At 37.0% G+C, this 20,267-nt stretch overlaps 1 protein-coding gene across 2 annotated transcripts in view; it reads right to left on the bottom strand.

The window, feature by feature from the left end:
• The window catches only part of SORL1 (sortilin related receptor 1), a 197,156-nt gene extending 177,504 nt beyond the window's left edge, over positions 1 to 19,652 (bottom strand). Inside the window, exon 1 of one of the 2 annotated variants that reach the window (XM_031960174.1) lies at positions 19,127 to 19,652. In XM_031960174.1, the coding sequence (XP_031816034.1) occupies positions 19,127 to 19,447 (321 nt within the window). In that variant the 5' untranslated portion in view covers positions 19,448 to 19,652. The remainder of the gene's footprint in view (positions 1 to 19,126) is intronic. The other variant, XM_023499392.2, reaches the window with a different exon arrangement.
• Between the last annotated feature and the right edge of the window lie 615 nt (positions 19,653 to 20,267).

Below are 20,267 nucleotides of genomic sequence, written 5' to 3'. Positions count from 1 at the left end.
CTCTCTGCCTCTCTCCCCCTTGTTTCTCCCCCCCTTTTACCTGAGGGATGCATTTCTGTGTCAGTTCTATACCTCTGGTTCAGCTCCAAATTGCTCACCTTACCTGAACTTTCTTACTCTAATTCTTCACTAGAAAGTGTGGTATGTTGGAAAGGATCCCAAATCAAAGGGCCTGGGCTCCACTGACAGCTGAACACAGAAGCTACTCAGTCCAACTTATGCATTTTATAAATGAAGAAACTGGTCCCTAAAAATCATAAGTGACTTACCCCAAGTCACACAGGTAGCAAGGAGTAAAGCCAGCAAGTCCTCTGAGTGCAAAGCAGAAACCTCTTCCACTTAACTACAATGGCACAAATCTCCGCTCTGGAAGTACTAACCTAACCTGTGGGATCCAGGCCAAAGCATTTCCCTTCTCAATATGTGTTTTATCATCTGTAAAAAAGGAGGGACTGTGGGGGAGAGAGGAGGAATGGCAGCATGAACCTATGTGATATCTAAATTTATAATCCTGGACTTCCTAACAGGAATTCACTTTTAATGTGTTCATTGGTTTTTCCCATAGGACTCACAACTCTACAGCTTCTTCAAAAGTTCCAAATCTCTTTATAATCTCACCAACAACAATTTTCCCCTAGGGATAGCTTTCATACTTTAAAACTGACATTGGAAATTTATGTTTCTAGCCTTGGTATCACCTCCTTACAATCATGGAATTTTGAGAATCCCACATATACATTTTATTACATACACCTTGGCAGGATTGCTGTTCTCTATCAATCCACAGTGATTTGGGGGAAGGAATTTCCTTTACAATAAGTTAGTCCCTTTCTGGCATAGTTCTGCTAGAAAATTTTTTTAAAAGAAAAAAAAAAAAAAAAAAGAGCGAGGGCAGTAAGCTTTAAACATTCCCGGTTGAACCCTCTACTCCTCAGAATCGGTTTATGTAACCTGTATCTTATTGCCCTTGTCTGCAAGCCAGATTTGGGAGATAATTACATCAGCTTGCCTTTCTGAGAATGCATAGCTGTCTTTTTAATCTAATTGGAGAACTGGAGATAAATCATCCTGAAAGGTCCCGATTTTCTGGAGTCAAAAGCCTGCAGGAGCAATGGCATGATCAATTAAAGTTCTCCAGCCAGGCTGGTAGCAGCCTTTATGTGAAGTGAAGGAGACCATACCCCTGGACCGATTCTTTACCTCAGTGCCCCTCCACATGCTAGACGGGAAGGAAAGAGTGGCTTGGTCACGCCCAGGAAAGTCATCAAGCACAATGGAAATAAAGGGCAGGGAGTAAGAGATGCTTTCACACTCAAGGGTCTATTTCCATTTTGAATCCCTACTCAGAGACTGCAGATGCCATCAGTAAGGGAGTGATGAATAAGCACAGTGGAGAACTTGACAAGACCACATCAGACGGGAAGGTGCAAGGGACCATCAAAAAGTACAAAGAATGTCTCATGGTCCTGTTAACTTTTACACTTGAGCAGTCTCTCAAGGGAATCAGGAGAAGGAGTTGGAAGAAGCTAAATCTCAGAGGTACCTATGGGAGCATGGAACAAATGTGGGATGAGGAAGTCAGAGGACTTGGTATCTGCTCCTAATTCACTAGGTAAATTTGAGCTAGTCATTTCCACTAATTTAGACTTCAGAGTTTTCATCTATAAAATGGGGGATTGGCATATGAAAAAAAAAATAACCAACAAGGATAACTACTTACTACCTGCCACACCCATCAAAAGCAATAAACAGTGACACAACTTAATATTAGTGGAACAGTAAAGAGGTTCCAAATCACTAATAATAAAGGAATTAAAAATTAAAACTCTAATTTTATCTCACAGTTATCAAAGTGATAAAAAGGATAAAAAGAAGTATTTGAGAAAAATCAGTAAGTAATTTGAATACTTTGAGCCAGTTATACTCCTATTAGGCATATACCTCACACAAGTCGGAAACAGAAAAAAAACATTTTTTCCCCAAATATTAAGAGCAACCTTTTTTGGATTGAAGAATTTTGGGACAAAGTGGCTATATATTTGAGGAATCGTTGAATAAATATTGATATATGAATTTATTGTTCCATAAAAAACAACAAACATGGATAAGTCAAAGAAATGTGGGAAAAATGTGATTTGAATTCCTAGGAATTCATAGGAAAACAATATATATGATGACTATAATAATGTAAATTAAAAGCTACTAAAAACATAGTAAATTCAATGGCCACTATCAATTGAAGAAAACATATGATAAAATAGTCTTTGTTCTATTTAGTAAGGAGGAAGGGAAGTGGTTGAGGAGGTATCCTATAGACTCTGAATGTGGCAAACAGTAATAGACACATTAGGTCTTGTTTGATTGCTTTTCTGTGTTATAGGGCAGAGAATGAAGGAAATATCAGCAAATGGCTGTGATAGAAAGAAAAGTCCCATTCAAAATATCTACAAAATGAATAAAATGTTACCAAATAAATTTATCAAAGCATATGCAATAGCAGTATAAATAAAATTATAAAACAAAAGTAAGGTTCTTAACCTGGGATCCATTAATTTGTTATTCTTTTTAATCTGAAAACTTTAATATAACTGATTTTCTTTGTATTTCTATGAATTTAAATTTTAAAATATTATTCTGAGAATTCTGAGAAAGAACTTTACTGACAGCCAAAGGGATCCATGTCACAGTAATATGTTAAGACTCTCTTCATTAAAGAAATAAATAACAATTGTAAGTAGCTAGATGAATATCCAGTGCTCATGAGTAGGCCAGGCTACTATAATTAAAATGATAATGCTATCTAAGTTAATTTATAGATTTAGTGTTATACAAAACAAAATACCAAAAGTATACTCTACACAGGTGGACAAATAATAACAAAATTCATCGAAGAACAGAAGATCTAGAATGTCAAAGTCAATAATTTTTGAAAGATAGAAATTAAGGGGGAACATTATTTCCATATTTCAAATTATATCAAAATCATTACATAGTGCTTTAAGAATTAAAAAGAGAAGAATAGACAAGAAGAATAAAAACTCAATAATCTAGTATTTGATCAATCCAAACACATAAACTAGCTAAGAAAATACTCCCTATTTAATAAGAAATAAAGAAAGCCATCTAACAAGAAATCAGATTTAGTTCAACAGCTTATAGCCTTGAAATACCAGAAATTGGGTTAAAAACCCACACCACACAATATACCAAAATAAGCTCCAAATGGATACATGACTTGGATAAAAAGAGTCACATTATAAATAAGTTAGAGGAGCAGAGAAGAAATTACTTTTCAGATAGGAGAGTTCATGAAAACAAGGGATAGAGAGTATCAAGTAAATAAAATGAACAGTTTTGAGTACATCAAATTAAAAGTTTTCACATAAAGTCAAAGCAATAAAAATTAGAAGAAAAAATTAACTGAAGAAAAAAAAACACATACAGTCTGTTTCTCAGATAAAGGTATCATTTCTAATATGTATATGTGTGTATGCTTGAGTGTGTGTATGTGTGTGTGTATATGAAATCATTCAAATGTACAAGAAAAATAGCTGTTTCTTGATTGATAAATGGTTAAAGAATATAAACAGGCTGTTTTCAAAGAAAAAAATATAAGCTACAAACATTCATTAAAATATTACTGATTTCTTCCAATGGTTATCCTGAAGTAGAGTTTCAAAGAAATAACATGAACCTGTGACTGGAATCTGGGTGAGGGGAAAAGAAGAGAGAGCTGGTAACAGAAGCTGATTGCATCACAGATAATAATATTGGTAAGAAACTTACACCTATTCTAAAACCACTTTCTTCTTTATAAACAGGGAACTAAGAGAAGAGAGAAGAAAATATAAGATAATAGAAAAAAAGGAGAATGTGCAAATAATTATCATAAATGTGAATGAGAATGGGATATTCATCATAAAAGGGAAGAAGATAGTAGAATGAAATTTGTAAGTATATTGTTTACAGGAAACATACTTGAATCCTAAAGATTCCCAAAGAACTGAAATAAGGGGCATTAACAAAATGATGATGCTTCAACTGAACTCAAGAGGAGTAGCAATTATAATCAAACAATTTAAAAATAAAAATAAACTAAAAATAAACAATTAATGCCAATACTTTAAATATAAAGGTAGTGACAAAGTAAAAGACAAAAACTGGAAAGAAAAAACTAAATGAGTCATAGAGAGAAATATTTGAAAAACAAACAAACCAAAACTCTATAACGTTGGTGACCTCACTCTACCATTTTCAGGGGTAAATAAGTCTAACCCAAAAAATAAAGTAGCAAGAATTTAAGGACTTAAAAAGAATTTTAGAAAAGATTGCTATGGAAGACCTCTAGTGATTACTAAATTGAAATAGAAAGGAATATACATATTTCTCAGCACTGCATGGCATCTTTGCAAAAACACACAAACAAATGCATAAAAACAAAGATATTAGAGATATAATTGAGTGACCACAGTGCAATAAAAATTATATTTAATAAAGGAACACTGAAAAAAAGGGTTAAAAACCAACCAGGAAAAACAAGTAAATTTTCAAAGGATATAAACAATGATTTCTCAAATGGAGAATTAGTAACTGATAACAACCAAATGAAAGACCCAAAACATTAATAAAAAAGAAATGCAAATCAAATAATCTCTAAAGTTTACCTCACATCAGACAAATTGACAAAGACAGCAAAAGATAGTAATAGTCAATACTGAAAGAGCTGTAGGAAGAGAGGCACAAATTCTTGGTGGAACTACGAATCGGTACAACAAAGTTACTAAAATATATGGACGCTTTGACCCAAAAATTTCCTGACTTGGTTTATAACCTAAGAGATCATGAATAAGAAGAAAGTTCCCGCAAACAACAGAATATTTATAACAGTAGTTTTTGTGGCAGCAAACAATTTTAAACAAAGTAGCTATCCATCCATTACAGAGTGTTAAACAAAAGAGTACATATGAATGTGATATAATATCAATGCACAATAAGGAACACTGGATATAGTGGTCACATAAAAAAATGGAAAGATATGATCTGATTCAGAGTGAAATAGTTTAAGAAACAACATAAAAATAAAAAAGGAAACTATAAAAACAAAAATTACCAAAAAAAAAAAGTAAATGTTGAACATTCAAAACACAAAAATAATCTCCAGGAAGAAAAAAATGAGAAGATACCTCCTCTCCAATCCTTTGCAGAGTCAAGAAGGCCCTAAGTATGTGATTGTATGTAATATATCGCATATATATTCAATTTCTTTTGATGTACTGATCAGTTTTGACATTTTTTCCCCCTTCTGTATTTTTTCTTTAAAAATGTTATGTGAAACATAGATTGACATTCTGGCAGTAGAAGGAAAAGAGAAAAAATTTTGTTTTAGTAAAAAAGTATCAATAAAAATTTATTTTAAAAAACTTTTAAAACTTAAAAAAAGTTAACTTTTAATGAAAGTTTTTTTTTCAATCCTAAAAAAACTGGTAAGTTAAAGAACCAATAACAGAAACAACAGATAAGTTCATTAATAATAAAAACAACAATGAGACAACAGAATGAAATTTGAAGGATACAGCCAAAGAAGTACTTAGAGGAATTTTTTTTTTATTTCTGAACTCTTTCCTCAACAAAAAAGTGAAAAAAATAAATCAACAAAGTGGGTATACAATAAGTAAACTGGAACCCAAAAGAAGGGTTTTAATTCACCTATGTACCAAAAGAGAAATGCTGAAAATCAAGTGATGAATCAAATCCAAAGGGAAAAAAATCCATTGAGTTTATAGATAAAACTAGAAACCATTTTTAAAAAAAAATAAAATAAAAACAAATCACTAGCTAATTTGATTTTTAAAAGAAAAAAATGAAACCAAATCACTAATATCAAAACTGAACAAGAACAAATCACAACAAATAAAAGAAAAAATATTTTATTAGAAACTATTTTACCTTGTTATGTCAAAAAACTGACACTTTAAATGAAACGGGTAAATATTTATAAAAATACAAAATATAAAAATGGGGGGAAAGGATCCTTTCAAATTCATTCTATGATACAAATATGGTCTCTATACCACAGAAAGAGTCAAAACAAAGAAACCTAGACAAATATTTCTAATAAATATTGTTAAGAAACTGTTAAAGTATTAGCAAATGGTGTACAATAATATACCGGCCAGGTTGGATTTATACCAAGAATCCAGAGTTGGTTCAATATTAGTAACACTATAAAAATAATTGATGACATGAATGATAAGAACAACAGAAATTGTATGATTATATCAAAAAATGCAGAAAAGGCTTTTGAAAAATACAGCAGGGGCAGCTAGGTGGTGCAGTGGCTAAAGCACCAGCCCTGAAGTCAGGAAGACCTGATTTCAAATTTGACCTCAGGCACTTAACACTTCCTAGCTGTGTGACCCTGGGCAAGTCACGTAACAGGAAGGACGGACGGAAGGAAGGAAGGAAGGAAGGAAGGAAGGAAGGAAGGAAGGAAGGAAGGAAGGAAGGAAGGAAGGAAGGAAGGAAGGAAGGAAGGAGAAAAAGAAAAAAATACAATACCCATTTTGGTTACACAGACACAGATACACACATGAAAACATAAGAATAAACATATTTCTTTTTTTAATTATAGCTTTTTATTTTTTAAATACATACATAGATAATTTTTGACATTCACCTCTACAAAACCCTGTATTCTAATTTTCCCCCCTCTCTTCCCCTCCCACCCTAGTCAGCAAGTGAGCCAATATATGTTAAACACGTGCAATTCCTCTATACATATTTCCAAAAATATCATGCTGCACAAAAAAAAAAAAAATCAGATTCAAAAGGGAAAAAAATGAGAAAGAAAGCAAAATGCAAACAAACCACAACAAAAAGAGTGGAAATGCTATGTTGTGATCCACACTCAGTTTCCACAGTCCTATCTCTAGGTGTAGATGGCTCTTCATAACAAGATCATTGGAACTGGCATCAGTCATCTCATTGTTGAAGAGAGCCATATTTGTCAGAATTGATCACCATATAGTCTTGTTGACGTGTACAATGATCTCCTGGTTCTACTCACTTCACTTAGCATCAGTTTCTGTAAGTTTCTCCAGGCCTCTCTGAAATCATTCTGCTGATAAGAAAGAAACCATCTTTCTTATAGAACAATAGTATTCCATAATATTAATATACTATAATTTATTTAGCCATTCTCCAATGATGGACATCCCTTCAGTTTCCAGCCTCTAGACACTACAAAGAGGGCTACTACAAACATTCTTGCACATACAGGTCCCTTTCCCTTCTTTAAGATCTTTTTGGGATATAAGCTCAGTAGTAATACTGCTGGATCAAAGGGGATGCACAGTTTGATAACTTTTTGGGCATAATTCCAGATTGCTCTCCAGAATGGTTGGATCCGTTTACAACTCCACCAACAATGCATCAGTGTCCCAGTTTTCCGCCCGCATCCCTTCCAACATTGGTCATTAACTTTTCCTGTCATTTTAGGCAATCTAAGAGGTGTGGTGTTACCTCAGAGTTGTCTTAATTTGCATTTCTCAGATCTAAATCATTATCTGAAAATTGCCTGTTCATATCTTTTGACCACTTATCAATTGGAGAATGGCTTGAATTCTTATAAATTAAAGTTAATTCTCTATATATTTTACAAATAAGGCCTTTATCAGAACCTATATCATATCTTACCAAGAGTTGACCATTATTCAATAGACAGAGACCTTAACAATAAAATTTTTGCTAATGGCAGACCTAGGAAGTCCACTGTAACTTATTTGTTAAAGCATTCAAAATGCTAAGTATAGCAATAAGACAAGAAAAAGAAACTGAGGGAATAAGCCATTTCTACTTGATAAATAACCAAAGTATAAAAAGTTTTCTAAGGAAGAAATACAAGCTATCATAAACAAAAGAAAAATGTTTCAAGCCACTAATAACAAAACATGCAAATTGAGCAACTCAGATGGGCAAAATTGACCAAAAAATGAATATGGTGGAACAGTTTAATTAGTCCAACAATCCTAAAAAGCAATTTGGAACTATGCCCAAAAAGTTACTAAATCACATACGCCCTTTGATTACTAGGTCTCTATTCCTAAAAGATGAAAGAAAGAGAAAAAAGGTTCTATATGTACAAAACCATCAATTGGGAAATAGCTAAACAAATTACAGTATAACAATGTAATGAAATATTGTATCATATAAGGTATGAGACAAAGAGAATTTTAGAGAAACCTAAAGAGATCTATATGAATTTATGCAAAGTAAAGTGAGCAGAACCAATATCACCTTTATTCAATAACAATGTAAGGAAAAACAACTTTGAATCACCTAAGAACTCTAAACAATGTAACCATCCAGAGAACTAGGAGATGAAGCATGCTACCCATCTCTTGAAAAAGATGATGATTCAAGACTGAAAATGAGATTTACATATTTGGGCATAAGTAATGAAAGAATTTGTTTTGCTTGAACATATTTGTTACAAAAATTCTTGATTTTCAAAATGAGAGAAGAAGGAGAGGATGGAAATACAAGGAGACTGGAGAAAGAGTTCCAAAAAATGAGGGAAAAGAAGGCAAGAAATAATCAGAGACAATCAGGACAGCTATGAAAATTACGTGATTAATTAATTATAGCTTTAAAAAAAGCAAGCTCTGTTTAATAGCACTTCATTATTCCACAGGAGATCCAATTCTTCTGTATGTGGAAATTTCTTTAGTTTTATTTGATGTTTATTAAGTTAAAAATTTAAAAATAAATAAATACTCCCTGAATTTACAATTAAAGAAACTGAGACCAAAGAGAAGTGACTTGCCCAAAATCACATAGATTGTTAAGGAATAGAACACAGACCCAGATCCTTTTGACTCCAAATGAACACTCTTTTTACTATACCAAAATGATTCTAAATGATCTTTGAGATCCTTTTTGGTACTAATATTTCAGGATTCCTTTTGTGCTCTGAACACCCCAGGGTCCAAAACTGGTAGGAAATGAAATGTGCAGAATAAAGAGAGCTGGGAGTCAGAAAACATAGGATCAAATACAAGCCCAGTTACTTATTACTTGTGTGACCTGGAACCAATTATGTATTTATCTTTTCTGAGCTTCAGTTTTCTCCTCTATAAAATGAAAGGACTGGACTACCTGACTGCTAGACTTCTAGCACAAGCACTCCCAAGTTCAGTATTCAGAATCTTCTCTCTTTTTTCCTCTCTCTCTCTCTCTCTCTCTCTCTCTCTCTCTCTCTCTCTCTCTCGCTATCTCTCTCTTTCCCTCTCTCCCTAACTCCCTCCCCTCCCCCCTCCTCTCTCTCTTGCTTCTCTGTCTCCCTTCTTTCTTTCTTCCTCTTTCCCTCCTTTTCTTCACCTTTATCTGTTTCTATCTCTCCACCTGTCTCTGCCTCTATATCTTTCTCTACACACACACACACACACACACACACACTCTCTCTCTCTCTCTCTCTCTCTCATTCTGAGGCTATAAAGACTGGAGGTTTTCCAGATCTAAGATCTTGCTTTCTCTCTATTCTCTGTTTGTGATGGAAACAAGGATGATATTTACTGTTACTATGGCTTCAAGGTGGGGACAAGTTCTCTCCTGGGTGAGGTGACTTATTCCTCACTTTACCTCTGGGAAAAAGAGGAACACCTGAACCAAACAGGCAGGATAAAAGTCCACCTGAACTACACACTTATCAAGGCAAGAAAGTTGCTATTTCCCAACAACTGGCCAGTGGTGACACAGCTGATTCCTGTCATTATAACTAATAATGAAAAAATGGATTACTAAAACACTGATTATTTTAAATTTCCTTTTTACTATTGTATGTCAATAGCAAGGGCATTCATTCCAGTCATTAGAAGCAGTGAGGTGACACAATGGATAGTATATGGAGCCCAGAATCAGGACGACAAATTCAAATCTAGCCTGAGACACTTATTACTTGTAAGTTTGAGCAAGTCATATGCTTTTTACTTCAATTTCCTTATTTGTAAAATGGGGATGATAACACTACTTACCTCCTCAGTTTGTTTTGAGGAAAAAGAGACAATACTTGTAAAGAATTTTACAAATCTCAAAGCACTATATTTAGGCTGGGTAGGAGAAATGGGGAAACTGAGGTTTCAAGTAGATATGGCATTAGATGTGATACTTGGCAAATGAAGGGTTCATGTAGTTACCCCATCTTGCCAGAGAGGCTACCATATTTTTAGTATTCTACCTCCTAGGACTGTGAGAATCAGATGAGATAATAATTGTAAAGCACTTAGCACAGTGCTTGGCACACAGCAAGTACTACATAAATGCTAGCTATTAATATTCTCAGCCAGTCCAAGGCTAAACAGCAGTACACGCCATTTCTTCATTGAAGGCCCGAGGTCCACAGGTCGATATGCCAATGAATTAGGTCAAAATTAACTGCAGCTCATTTCAAACCAAGGGAAATTGATTTCTGCATCTACGTGGACAGAATGAATATACATTCTGCCATTGTATATATGTCCTAATGCTTGTCAACCAAGAACATTCTTTTTTACCTCATTTCTTTCCACACCTACTCTAATATCAAGTGTTTCATAAATGTTTTTTTAAAAACCTTTTGTTTTTCACTAAGCACAAATCTTGATTTCCCTTTCAAAATAAATAGAAAGAATTTTTTTTGAAACCAAGTTCCTTATACTAGTCTAACTTTTATTGATTTTTATGAATTTAATTTTCCATTGCTTCTGTGGATTTTTTAAAATAATCCCAACTTTAAAATCCAAACCAGCTTTCTCCAGCACATTCACCACATCTCCCATCCATATCAACTGGCAGATTTTCAAGGAAAGCAAATTTATTTTAAGATTAACATAAGCAACACACATAATTAGGAAAGTAAATCCATTCCTCTCAAGATCAAATTCTTTCCAAATATATATTTTTAAAAATTATCTGCTATTTAAATTGGGAATTCACTAAGTTCTTTACTGTAGACATTAATTAACTGGCTTTTATATGCATAAAATGACATCATTGATAACGAAATCTATCTGGGAGTAGTTGAATACACCAAAGTATAGCTATAAGCTGTAAGACCCTCCCACAACGTCCTGATATATATAAAACTAACTTTGTTTTATAGCCATCATTATTTGCAATTCAAATTACTGTTTCCCCTTCTTGGATCCCAGATGTCAAAAGATTTTTACAAACCCATTATTAACCTCATTTAACCAAAAAGGAAAACTTCATACCACAAATTAAAATAAGCAAGAGATTATCATATTAAAATATACACAAATATATAAATATATGTTTGTATATGCATATATACATGCATATATTAAAATGTCTGTGGAGACAAATATACATGTCTCCACATGTATACACACATAAATGTCATTATGTCAGTCCATAGGATTGTGGGACCCAGCTGGGAATCCTGATGGACTCCATGAACTTGATCCATTAATTCTGATATATTTTATTTAGCTTGGACTTACCTCTAATAGAAGAATAATATATGGAGTGTGTCCTCAACTACTCTCTATTCTTGCTCAAAATTTCTCCATTTCTATTGTTGGGTTATCAGCATTTCAATCATCCAGATTCACCACCATGGAGTTATTCCTATATATTTCTAGACTGTTCCTCTCCATCAACTGCTACAACCTATTAGCTGAAAAATCTTCTCAATTCTTTTATCACATCTCTAGCATCTATCCCGTTCTCTCCATTCATACAGCCTCTAGTTCAAGTCCTCATCACTTCTGCTGCAATTAATACAATTATATCCTAACTGGTCTCCATGCCTCTAGTCTGCCTCTTCTCCAATCTATCATCCCCACAGTTACTAAAATGATATTCCTAAAACAAAGATCTAATTCTGCTGCTACCAACCCTTCAGTGATTCCCTTCTATTTTTGTGATAAAAATCCAAATCCGTAAATCTCCCCATTCTGGCTCCTACCTATTTTCTAGTTTAATTTCATGGTAGTCCCCTATCAATACTCTCCATCCATATATGAGGTCTGATAACTATTCCTCACACAATAAATTCCATTTCCCATCTCCATGACTTCATACAACTACAGCAATGGATTTGGACTCAGATAGCCTGGCTCTTTCACTGTGACTTCTGTGATGTTGGGAAAAATCACTTCATTTCTTTGGGCCTCAATTCCCTCATTTATAAAAATGAAGAAGTTGAATTTGATGAATTAGATGTGACTCCAAGGCCACTTACATCCCTTCCTTCTTATCACTGCCTCCTCAAATCTCCAACTTTCTTCCAAGCATCCTACCCTCCCTCCAGCACCTCCCTTCTTCCCAAGGCCTTTCCTCATCTCCCTGGTCATTATTCTTCTTGACATTACTTTGTATCATTTTCTATTTTCTTACATATGTACATGTTGTATCCATTCCTGGAAAGAGAATAAATTGCTCAAGGGCTATGATAAAAACTGTTATGTTTAGTTCTTTGCATCCTTGACCCTTAGCACAGTAACTTCCACAAAGCAATCACTTAAAAAATATTTATTTACTAGAAAATTATGAGATCAGCTTCTTGCGGAATAAGAACCTCCTACTCTTTTGAGCCTCTCTTAGTGATGTGGGGATAATTTTGAACAAAGCAGACCATGAACAATGGGCTCTGATCAATGGATTGTTAGGGCTGGAAGAGGTCTCATAGATCATCTCAGCCCAAACCCATCATTTTGTGCCTACTGCTGAGTACCAGAGGTTCCTACTTGAGTGACTCCCTGAAATTGTACTCACTGATTATTTACAATCATGAAACCAAAATGAATATCATTTTGAGGCTACATAGAGTTGACTCCATCATTTCATGACAATGGAAGCAAGGATAACTGAAAGCTATCAAAAATATAAAACTAGTTTAGTGTTGGGTTCAAATACCAGACCTGTCACTTATTATTTGTGTGCCCTAGAACAAGTAAATAAACTTTAGTGTGCCTCAGCTTTCTCAACTGTAAAATAAGTTGTAATGATAGCATCCACTTCCCAGGGTTGCTGTGAGGCTCAAAGGAGATAATAGTTGCAAAAAAGTATTTATCACATTGCCTAGCATAGATTTAATAATTAATAAATATTTGTTCCCGTCCTCTTCCTTATGATCCTTTTTTCTCTAATTCCCCAATCCCAATCCACCTAGAACCCGGGTACTAGTAAACTATTAAAATGGTCACAAGTTGGGTAGCTGCAAAAGGAAACGGGAGAAAGAGGACAATGTGCTCACTGGATGTCTGATAGAGAGCTAGACAAAATAACTTCTAAGGTCCCTTCCAACTCTAAGATTCCTTGATCCTCCTCCTTAACCACAGAATAATTTTCACAACAAAAACTATATTCTTCAAAAATCACATATAAACGGGTTACCTACAAATTCATGACACTTTTCACTCTCATAGGAAGGACCAATATACTGGCTTCTTCACTTCCTATGGGAACAGACAGGTTAAGCATCCTAGCTTTAGACTCAGCCTCAGATTCTTTCCCCAGGAACTTATATCAGGTAAAAATCAAGGGAAACTAGACCAAAGGCTAAACAGCATTCCATCCCAAGAGGCCTTCCTTTGTTTGGGAGCCCTGCACTGTAACTGACACCTTATTTCTGGTCTCAAAACAAGATTCTGAATCTCCTACCTCTCTTCTAAAAAGCAGAGACTACATATGAAGAGAGAGTGTGTTAGGAGAAAAATAAATATATAGGTATATTTGAGCATTTCCTCAAAACAAACTAATAACACAAAACTGAACTCAATTTGGTGACCTTGGTTAAGAACTCTTTTGTGTTTTATATATATGTACACACATATATATATATATAATGCTTGTTTCTTTTTAAGTGGACCTGTGATTTCATCAGTGTAGGGAACTACCAGTGAGGAAACTTCCTCTACAAATGAATTCTATTGGGCAATTTGTAATCTTAAGACAACTGCCTGGTGCACTGAGACATTAAGTAAGTAACAAAGCCTGAGCTGGAGGCAAGCAGGGAACTCGGTCTTCTTGACTCCAAAACAAACTCTCTACTCCCCCTGAAAACTGCACTGATATTCAAAATTAATCATAATAATTCACATTTCTATAGAACTTTAAGGTTTATAAACTTTTCACAACAGTTGTTTGGAGTGAAAACAAATATTATCTCCATCTTGTAAGTGAAAAACTGATGTTAAATTTAGAAATAGGCCCAGGAAATAACACTAAGGCAGATTAAATGACCCATATGCACAAAAATATTGATACAAACTTTTTTTGTAGTAGCCAAGAATTAGACATTGAAACTATGTCCATCATTTGGGGAATGGCTGAACAAGTTATAGTCATGTGAAGAAATACTATTGTACCAAATGAAATGATGAATGGGGATGGTTTCAAAAAAAAAAAAAAAACTGAGAACATTTGAAGTGATACAAAAAGAAATGAGTAGACTCAAGAGAACATATATAATAATATTGTAAAGATAATCAATTTTGAAAAATTTAAGAATTCTGATCAACTTAAATACTAACCACAATTTCAAAGGACTTATGATGAAATATGCTATCAACTTCCAAATAGAGAGCTAATGGACTCAAAAGTAAAGAGTAAAACATATTTTCTTTTCTTTCTTTGTTTCTTTCCTACTTTTCAGAGATGGCTAATACAGGAATTTGTTTTGCATGACTACACAAAGTTTAATGGGTTTTGTTTTTCTTGCCTTCTCAATGGGTGGGGGAGGGAAAGTAGGATGGGAAAGAATTCAGAAGAAAAAAATAAAATAAAAATTGAATTTAAAAAAAAGAAAGGGAATGGACTTAAAATTCTTTAAAAGAAATAGGTCTATGGTAATACAGCTAGTAAGGCTAGAATTTAGATCCAAAACTAGTCTCCTGATTTCATATCAAATATTCTAAATAATTTGTTAAATGATTGAGTATAAACCTGAGTTCTACTATCTTATAGCTTCTCTACTTGACCACCCTTCAGACCATTAGAACCTATAAAACTCTGGTCAAGTATTCACGTGTGAAATATCCCACTTATATCAGAAGGGTCCTTCCCACATTTCTAATGCACCATTTACCCAAGACCTCCCTTCTCCAGATAGTGGAATCCCTATGCTTTTACCTAGATTTCCACTAAAAGGATTCAATGTGAGAGAGGACAGCTCTTCAATTATTAGCCAAGCATCAATCTTCTTCCAGCTTACCACTTGGATAGACTCCTTCCAAGAAAACTCAACAACTCACCATTTTCCAGTCTTATTCTACCTCTTCCCAATTTCCCAACTTCTAACTTAAGAAACATGGAAATTGGAGAAAGGCAGAACAAGTCCAGAGTAGGGATTGGATAGTATGGATGTGTATGTATATACACATATATATAATATATATGTGTATATACATATTATGAATGTGTTATATATAGAAACAATACAGACAACTACATATTTATAATATAACTATATAATATAAAGTTGTCTTATCTATCTTCAATTAGATTATCAATTCACTGAGGGCAGTGTCAGTGTTGTTTCATTTTTTCTTTTATGTCCCCATCCGTACCAAAATGCATTACACAATAACTATTTAAAATAAGTTGAGCAAAAATGACATCAAATTGCTTTGGAATATATTGTCATGTTCTAATATTTGTCATACAAATATTCCTCTAAGAAATTTAAGACAAGAATTGTCATTCTTATTTTAATGATGTGGAAACTGAGGCCTACGTTAGGCAGCTCCTCCTAGAATGCCTGAAGTCCTTTCTTCTTCCCTCTAGAGCATAAAATTCCTGCAGCTAGTAGTTTCAAGGTCACCCCCAGATTCTAAGATTTTTCTTGATGAACACCAAGAGGATCCAAAGTGACCAGCTGCTTCTGCAGCAACAAAGGCTGACATAAAACAATGCCGAGCATCTCTGCTTTAATTGGAGTGGCCAGGAGAAACCCTGCTGACCTCCCTGGGAATGTCAAAAGGGCAAGTGGTGCACATTCTCTTCAGGCTCAAGAGCCCCACCTGGCCCCTCAGTAGTCCATCTCCCCTATTACTGTTCTTTCTGTCCTCAATTACATAGGCCTTCAATAAATCTCTTTACAGTTGCGGCTGATTCTGTCTACCTTTATTGGTTTCTGTCACTTATATTTATATGTCTAAAGCTGCATGTGTCTTGGTTTCTCATTAAACTCTTAAGTTCCCACAGACAGGAAAGATATCTTCCCATTCCTCTGTATCCCCTTCTCCTCCTCCTCCCTTTGTGCCTACAAAGAGGTACTGAACTTCATGCATATTCAGAGTACTCTTGACTGGCTCTAACTCCTTCAGGCACAAAGGCAGAGGAAGAGAAACAGAGTTGACAATTATATAGCTGGAGAAAAGTAATTTGAGTTTAACAATACCCTTTGAGGGGGATGCTATTATTATCCCCATTTTACACAAGAGGAAATTGAGCTTTAGAGAAGTCCACTGACTTGACCACAGTCAAACAGCTAGGAAATTTCAGCTGCAGGATTTGTTGTTGTTATCTGTCCTTTTTCTCAAAGAGGGCCGTGTCATCAGGGAAGTGATGCTATGACACACGAGTGAATTGGATTTAAGTGAGAGAGGGCTGTGCAAGGTCACCTGCCTCACTTTCCCCTCCAGAGCCACCTGGGTCCAGCAGCAAGCTATAGATCAAAATGTCTGGAGATGGTCCTGGATGGAATGAGAGACCTTTATGTCTTCCTAATTCCAAGTCAACTTCCTAGAGGGAAGTCTTGTCTCTCTGTCATTTTAATAACCTGGAGCCCATATGGTGTACAAGATATGATCTTGGAAGAGGAAAAAACTTACATTTTTATTTTCACTAATCTTGAGTTTTGTTTGAAATCCTATGTAATTTATGAATTTCAAAATACGATTCTGAGAAGGGATCCACAGGCTTCTTCAAACTGCCAAAGGGTTCCCTAACTCATAAAAGGTTAAGAATCCTTATTTTAGTAGGAAGGACCATACCAAACATCTTAATTGGATTGTGAATCTGATCATCTTGCTCAGGATACTGGGGAATAGATTCTGCAATGCCTGAAATCCCTACCAGGAAGTACTTGCCTATCTCTAACCTTAATCTTTTATGCTACAGATTAAACCCATCCTCACATTTCCTCAAAGAGAAAAAGAGTGATTTTCTAAGGCAGTCACAGCTTAGAAAAAGCTGCCTATTTTTCGTGCTTTGGGGTGAAATGACTATTTCCCACGATTCATCTGGAGAACTCACTCATTCTAGAAATCCCAGTGATAAAAAAGCAGCTTATTAAATCACCCCCAGATGGGAGCATAATTCATTTCAGCTACTCCTGGTCCCAAAGACCTTACAAAAATCCAACCCTGGAATTAAAACAGTATTCATATCTTTAAAACAAAGGAAAGCCTCCTCTTCATCAATCTAACCGGTGAAAGGCAACTCACATCTGGAAGGGTTTGTTGTATCCTTCCTTAGGAAAACTGCCCTATAATTCTTCAGTGAAGCAGTCCACAAGGAAGACTCTTTCCCCTCCCACGCATCACTGATGTCAGTGTCCCTGTTCTGTAGCTGGGACTTGACTTGAGAGTCAAAAACAAACAGTAGAGTTTCTGATAAGGGTAATTCAGGATTCACAAGACAAGTTAGCAAATAAGATCTACTCTCTGTACTATATTTTACACATATGCACGTTATATAAGAATATACATAAAATCTTACCCAGAGATGCAGGAAAAAATAAAAACAAATGCTCCCAGTTACCACCCCAGCATGGATTTCATTATATATTAATCTATCCTAACAACCTATGCTACTACTCTTTATTATCAGAAGCAGTCTGAGGAAGGGAAGGAATGGAAAGAGAGGGAAATAATGAGCGTTCAGCAAAAAGGATCAAAGATCTAAAGTCAGAAGGTCATTGTACATGTTAAAAAAAAAAAAAAAAAGCAGCACAGAGAGGCTAAGTTAACTGTCCAACATCACACAGGCAGAAAATAAATGAGGAAGTCAGAACATGAAACCAGGTTCTCTAGTTCTAAATATATAAATTCCTTCCTTTGTACCACAGTGCAGTCAACTCTATCTCTCTTTAGATGTGTGACCTTGGACAAGTCATTGGATAACTGACTTCATCTATAAAATAAAGGGTTCAGGAGTAGAATATCACTTAATATATTTCATAGCCCTAACTCTACTTATATGATTCTGATAATCTCCTGGGGGAAAGGAAGGTGCAAAACATAAAGGGCAGAGGCAGCAGTCACAGCCCGACATAGGCCTAGCCCTTTAATTTTTACTTTAAAAGGGAAAAAAAAAAAAAAATCTCATTTATAAGAAAGGTGAGTGTTACTACCTCCCCTGCCTCCTCTTTCCTCCTTTGCCTACTGTCTGGTTTTGCTGATACCGATCTTAACCGCAGGAATTGAGAATCTTATGAGACTATAAAAGATCAAATTAATTTTGCCATCTCCCATATTAACCTGTTCGCCATTCCTACTAGTGGGTTAACCATAAAAAGAAATTAACATTGTTTAGGAGCTAATAAACGCTTTGCTTGACTACTAATAAATCACTTGCTGAATAATCAAATCTCCAAATTAGCTACTTCATTTCAGTTAATTCCTACAAGTCACAACGCAGATTACTATGCAAAGTGGAGCTTTTTTCTTTTTTTAAGGAAAAGATTAAAAAAAGGAAGAAAAAATCCAATCCGGAACATTAACTCTTACTTCTACCCTCCCAAAGCAATGGGCCATGCTTGGGGTCTCCCACCTTTATGGTGGGTGGAAGTTAAGTAAGTGCCCCACACATACTTCTTCCTCAGCCAGGGCTGGGGGTGGGGTGGGGGGCGACACGCAGCCACTGCGGGATGAGGGCTTTCAATCCCCCCTGCCAGGGGCTGGACGAAGCCCTATTTTATCCAGGTGCAAGATGCGACGCATCCCCAGGCTCCTAGGCAGCAGGACCAGTTGCACACGGAGACCTTCTGCCAAAGCACGGGGAAGGGGGAGGACGTTCCCATGGGGTACCTGGGATGCATTTCCCCCAAAATGACAAACAAACGAGGGAATGTCACCGCGAGTGGCCGTGCGGTGCCTGGAGGGCCGGCGCAGACGCTCACCTGTCCGTACACCTTCACGGGCTCTGGCTGATGGGCAGCGACGCTGCGTTTGGTCCGCGGCGGCGGCGACCGCAGCTCCCCGGCCACCCGGCTCGCGCCCCCGGCGGCATCCCCAGCGCCGCCGCCTCCGCGGCTCCCGGGCAGCCCCGGCTGGCCCGCGCTGCCCTGCACAACGAAGAAGCCCCGCTCCTGGGGCAGCGGAGCCCGGCCCCCGGCCGCATGCAGGCTCCGCGGTTCGGCCAGAGCCCAGGGGGGCAAGAGCGCGAGGAGGGCGAAGAGGAGAGGGAGCCGCGGCTCCCCGCAGCTGCTCCCCGTCGCCATGTTCCGGCGCTCGCTGGCGCAGGTGGCGCCGCCGCCAGGAGAGAATGTGCAACGAACTGGAGGCCCCGCGAGCAGGCGGGAGGGAGACGAAACGGCGGCGGTAGCGGCGGCGGCGGCGGCGGCCGCCTGCTGCTCCTCCCCCGCCTGCGCGGCCGCGGCCCCTGCTCCGTCCTCAGCTCCGGCGCAGCCTCCGCGCGCTCCCGGGGCCGCTCCGAGCGGCTTCATCACGTGGGTGACACCGCACCCCCCCCCCACCCCCGCCTTCTTTCCTTCACCCATCTCCTTCTCTTCCCTCCGCCCCCCTCCCAAAACGGGGAAGGCAACCAATGTCCCCTCCGCGCGCACGCATCCCCTTTGTGTGTGAGGCTAAGGTGAGTTATGCAATTGACCTCAGCCTTAGGTAATAACCGCGGGGTTCTAAACCTTGATGGGTCTGGGTTTTTAAGTAATACACCCCACTGCCGTGCCCTTCAAACCAGCATTCGGAGCTGGGGGAGCAAAACAAAGCATTTCCCACGTGCCCGTGGTGAGTTCCATAATATGAGGATGCAGCCTTAGCGCTCGCTCCAAGCTTTTGCTTTGCAAGTTTTAAGCCCTGCAGAGCGACGTACCTCGTGGAGCCTCATTTCTCTTAGGCAAAAGGGAAACGCTAGACAACTGTGGTTCTTCGTGCTCTTTTGATGCTTTCTTAGCATTGAAAGTTCTTTCATCATAAATAATGGTCTGGCCTACCTGTGACCAATTCCATGCCGCAAGCACAGTGCATGTGGAGCAAAGGAGGCATATCAGATATCCTGTGGTCCTTTAGCATCGAAACTTA

Source organism: Sarcophilus harrisii, chromosome 3 (assembly GCF_902635505.1).
Source record: "Sarcophilus harrisii chromosome 3, mSarHar1.11, whole genome shotgun sequence".
In the NCBI taxonomy this organism is placed as follows: Eukaryota; Metazoa; Chordata; class Mammalia; order Dasyuromorphia; family Dasyuridae; genus Sarcophilus; species Sarcophilus harrisii.
This window is presented reverse-complemented; position numbering and strand designations above follow the sequence as displayed.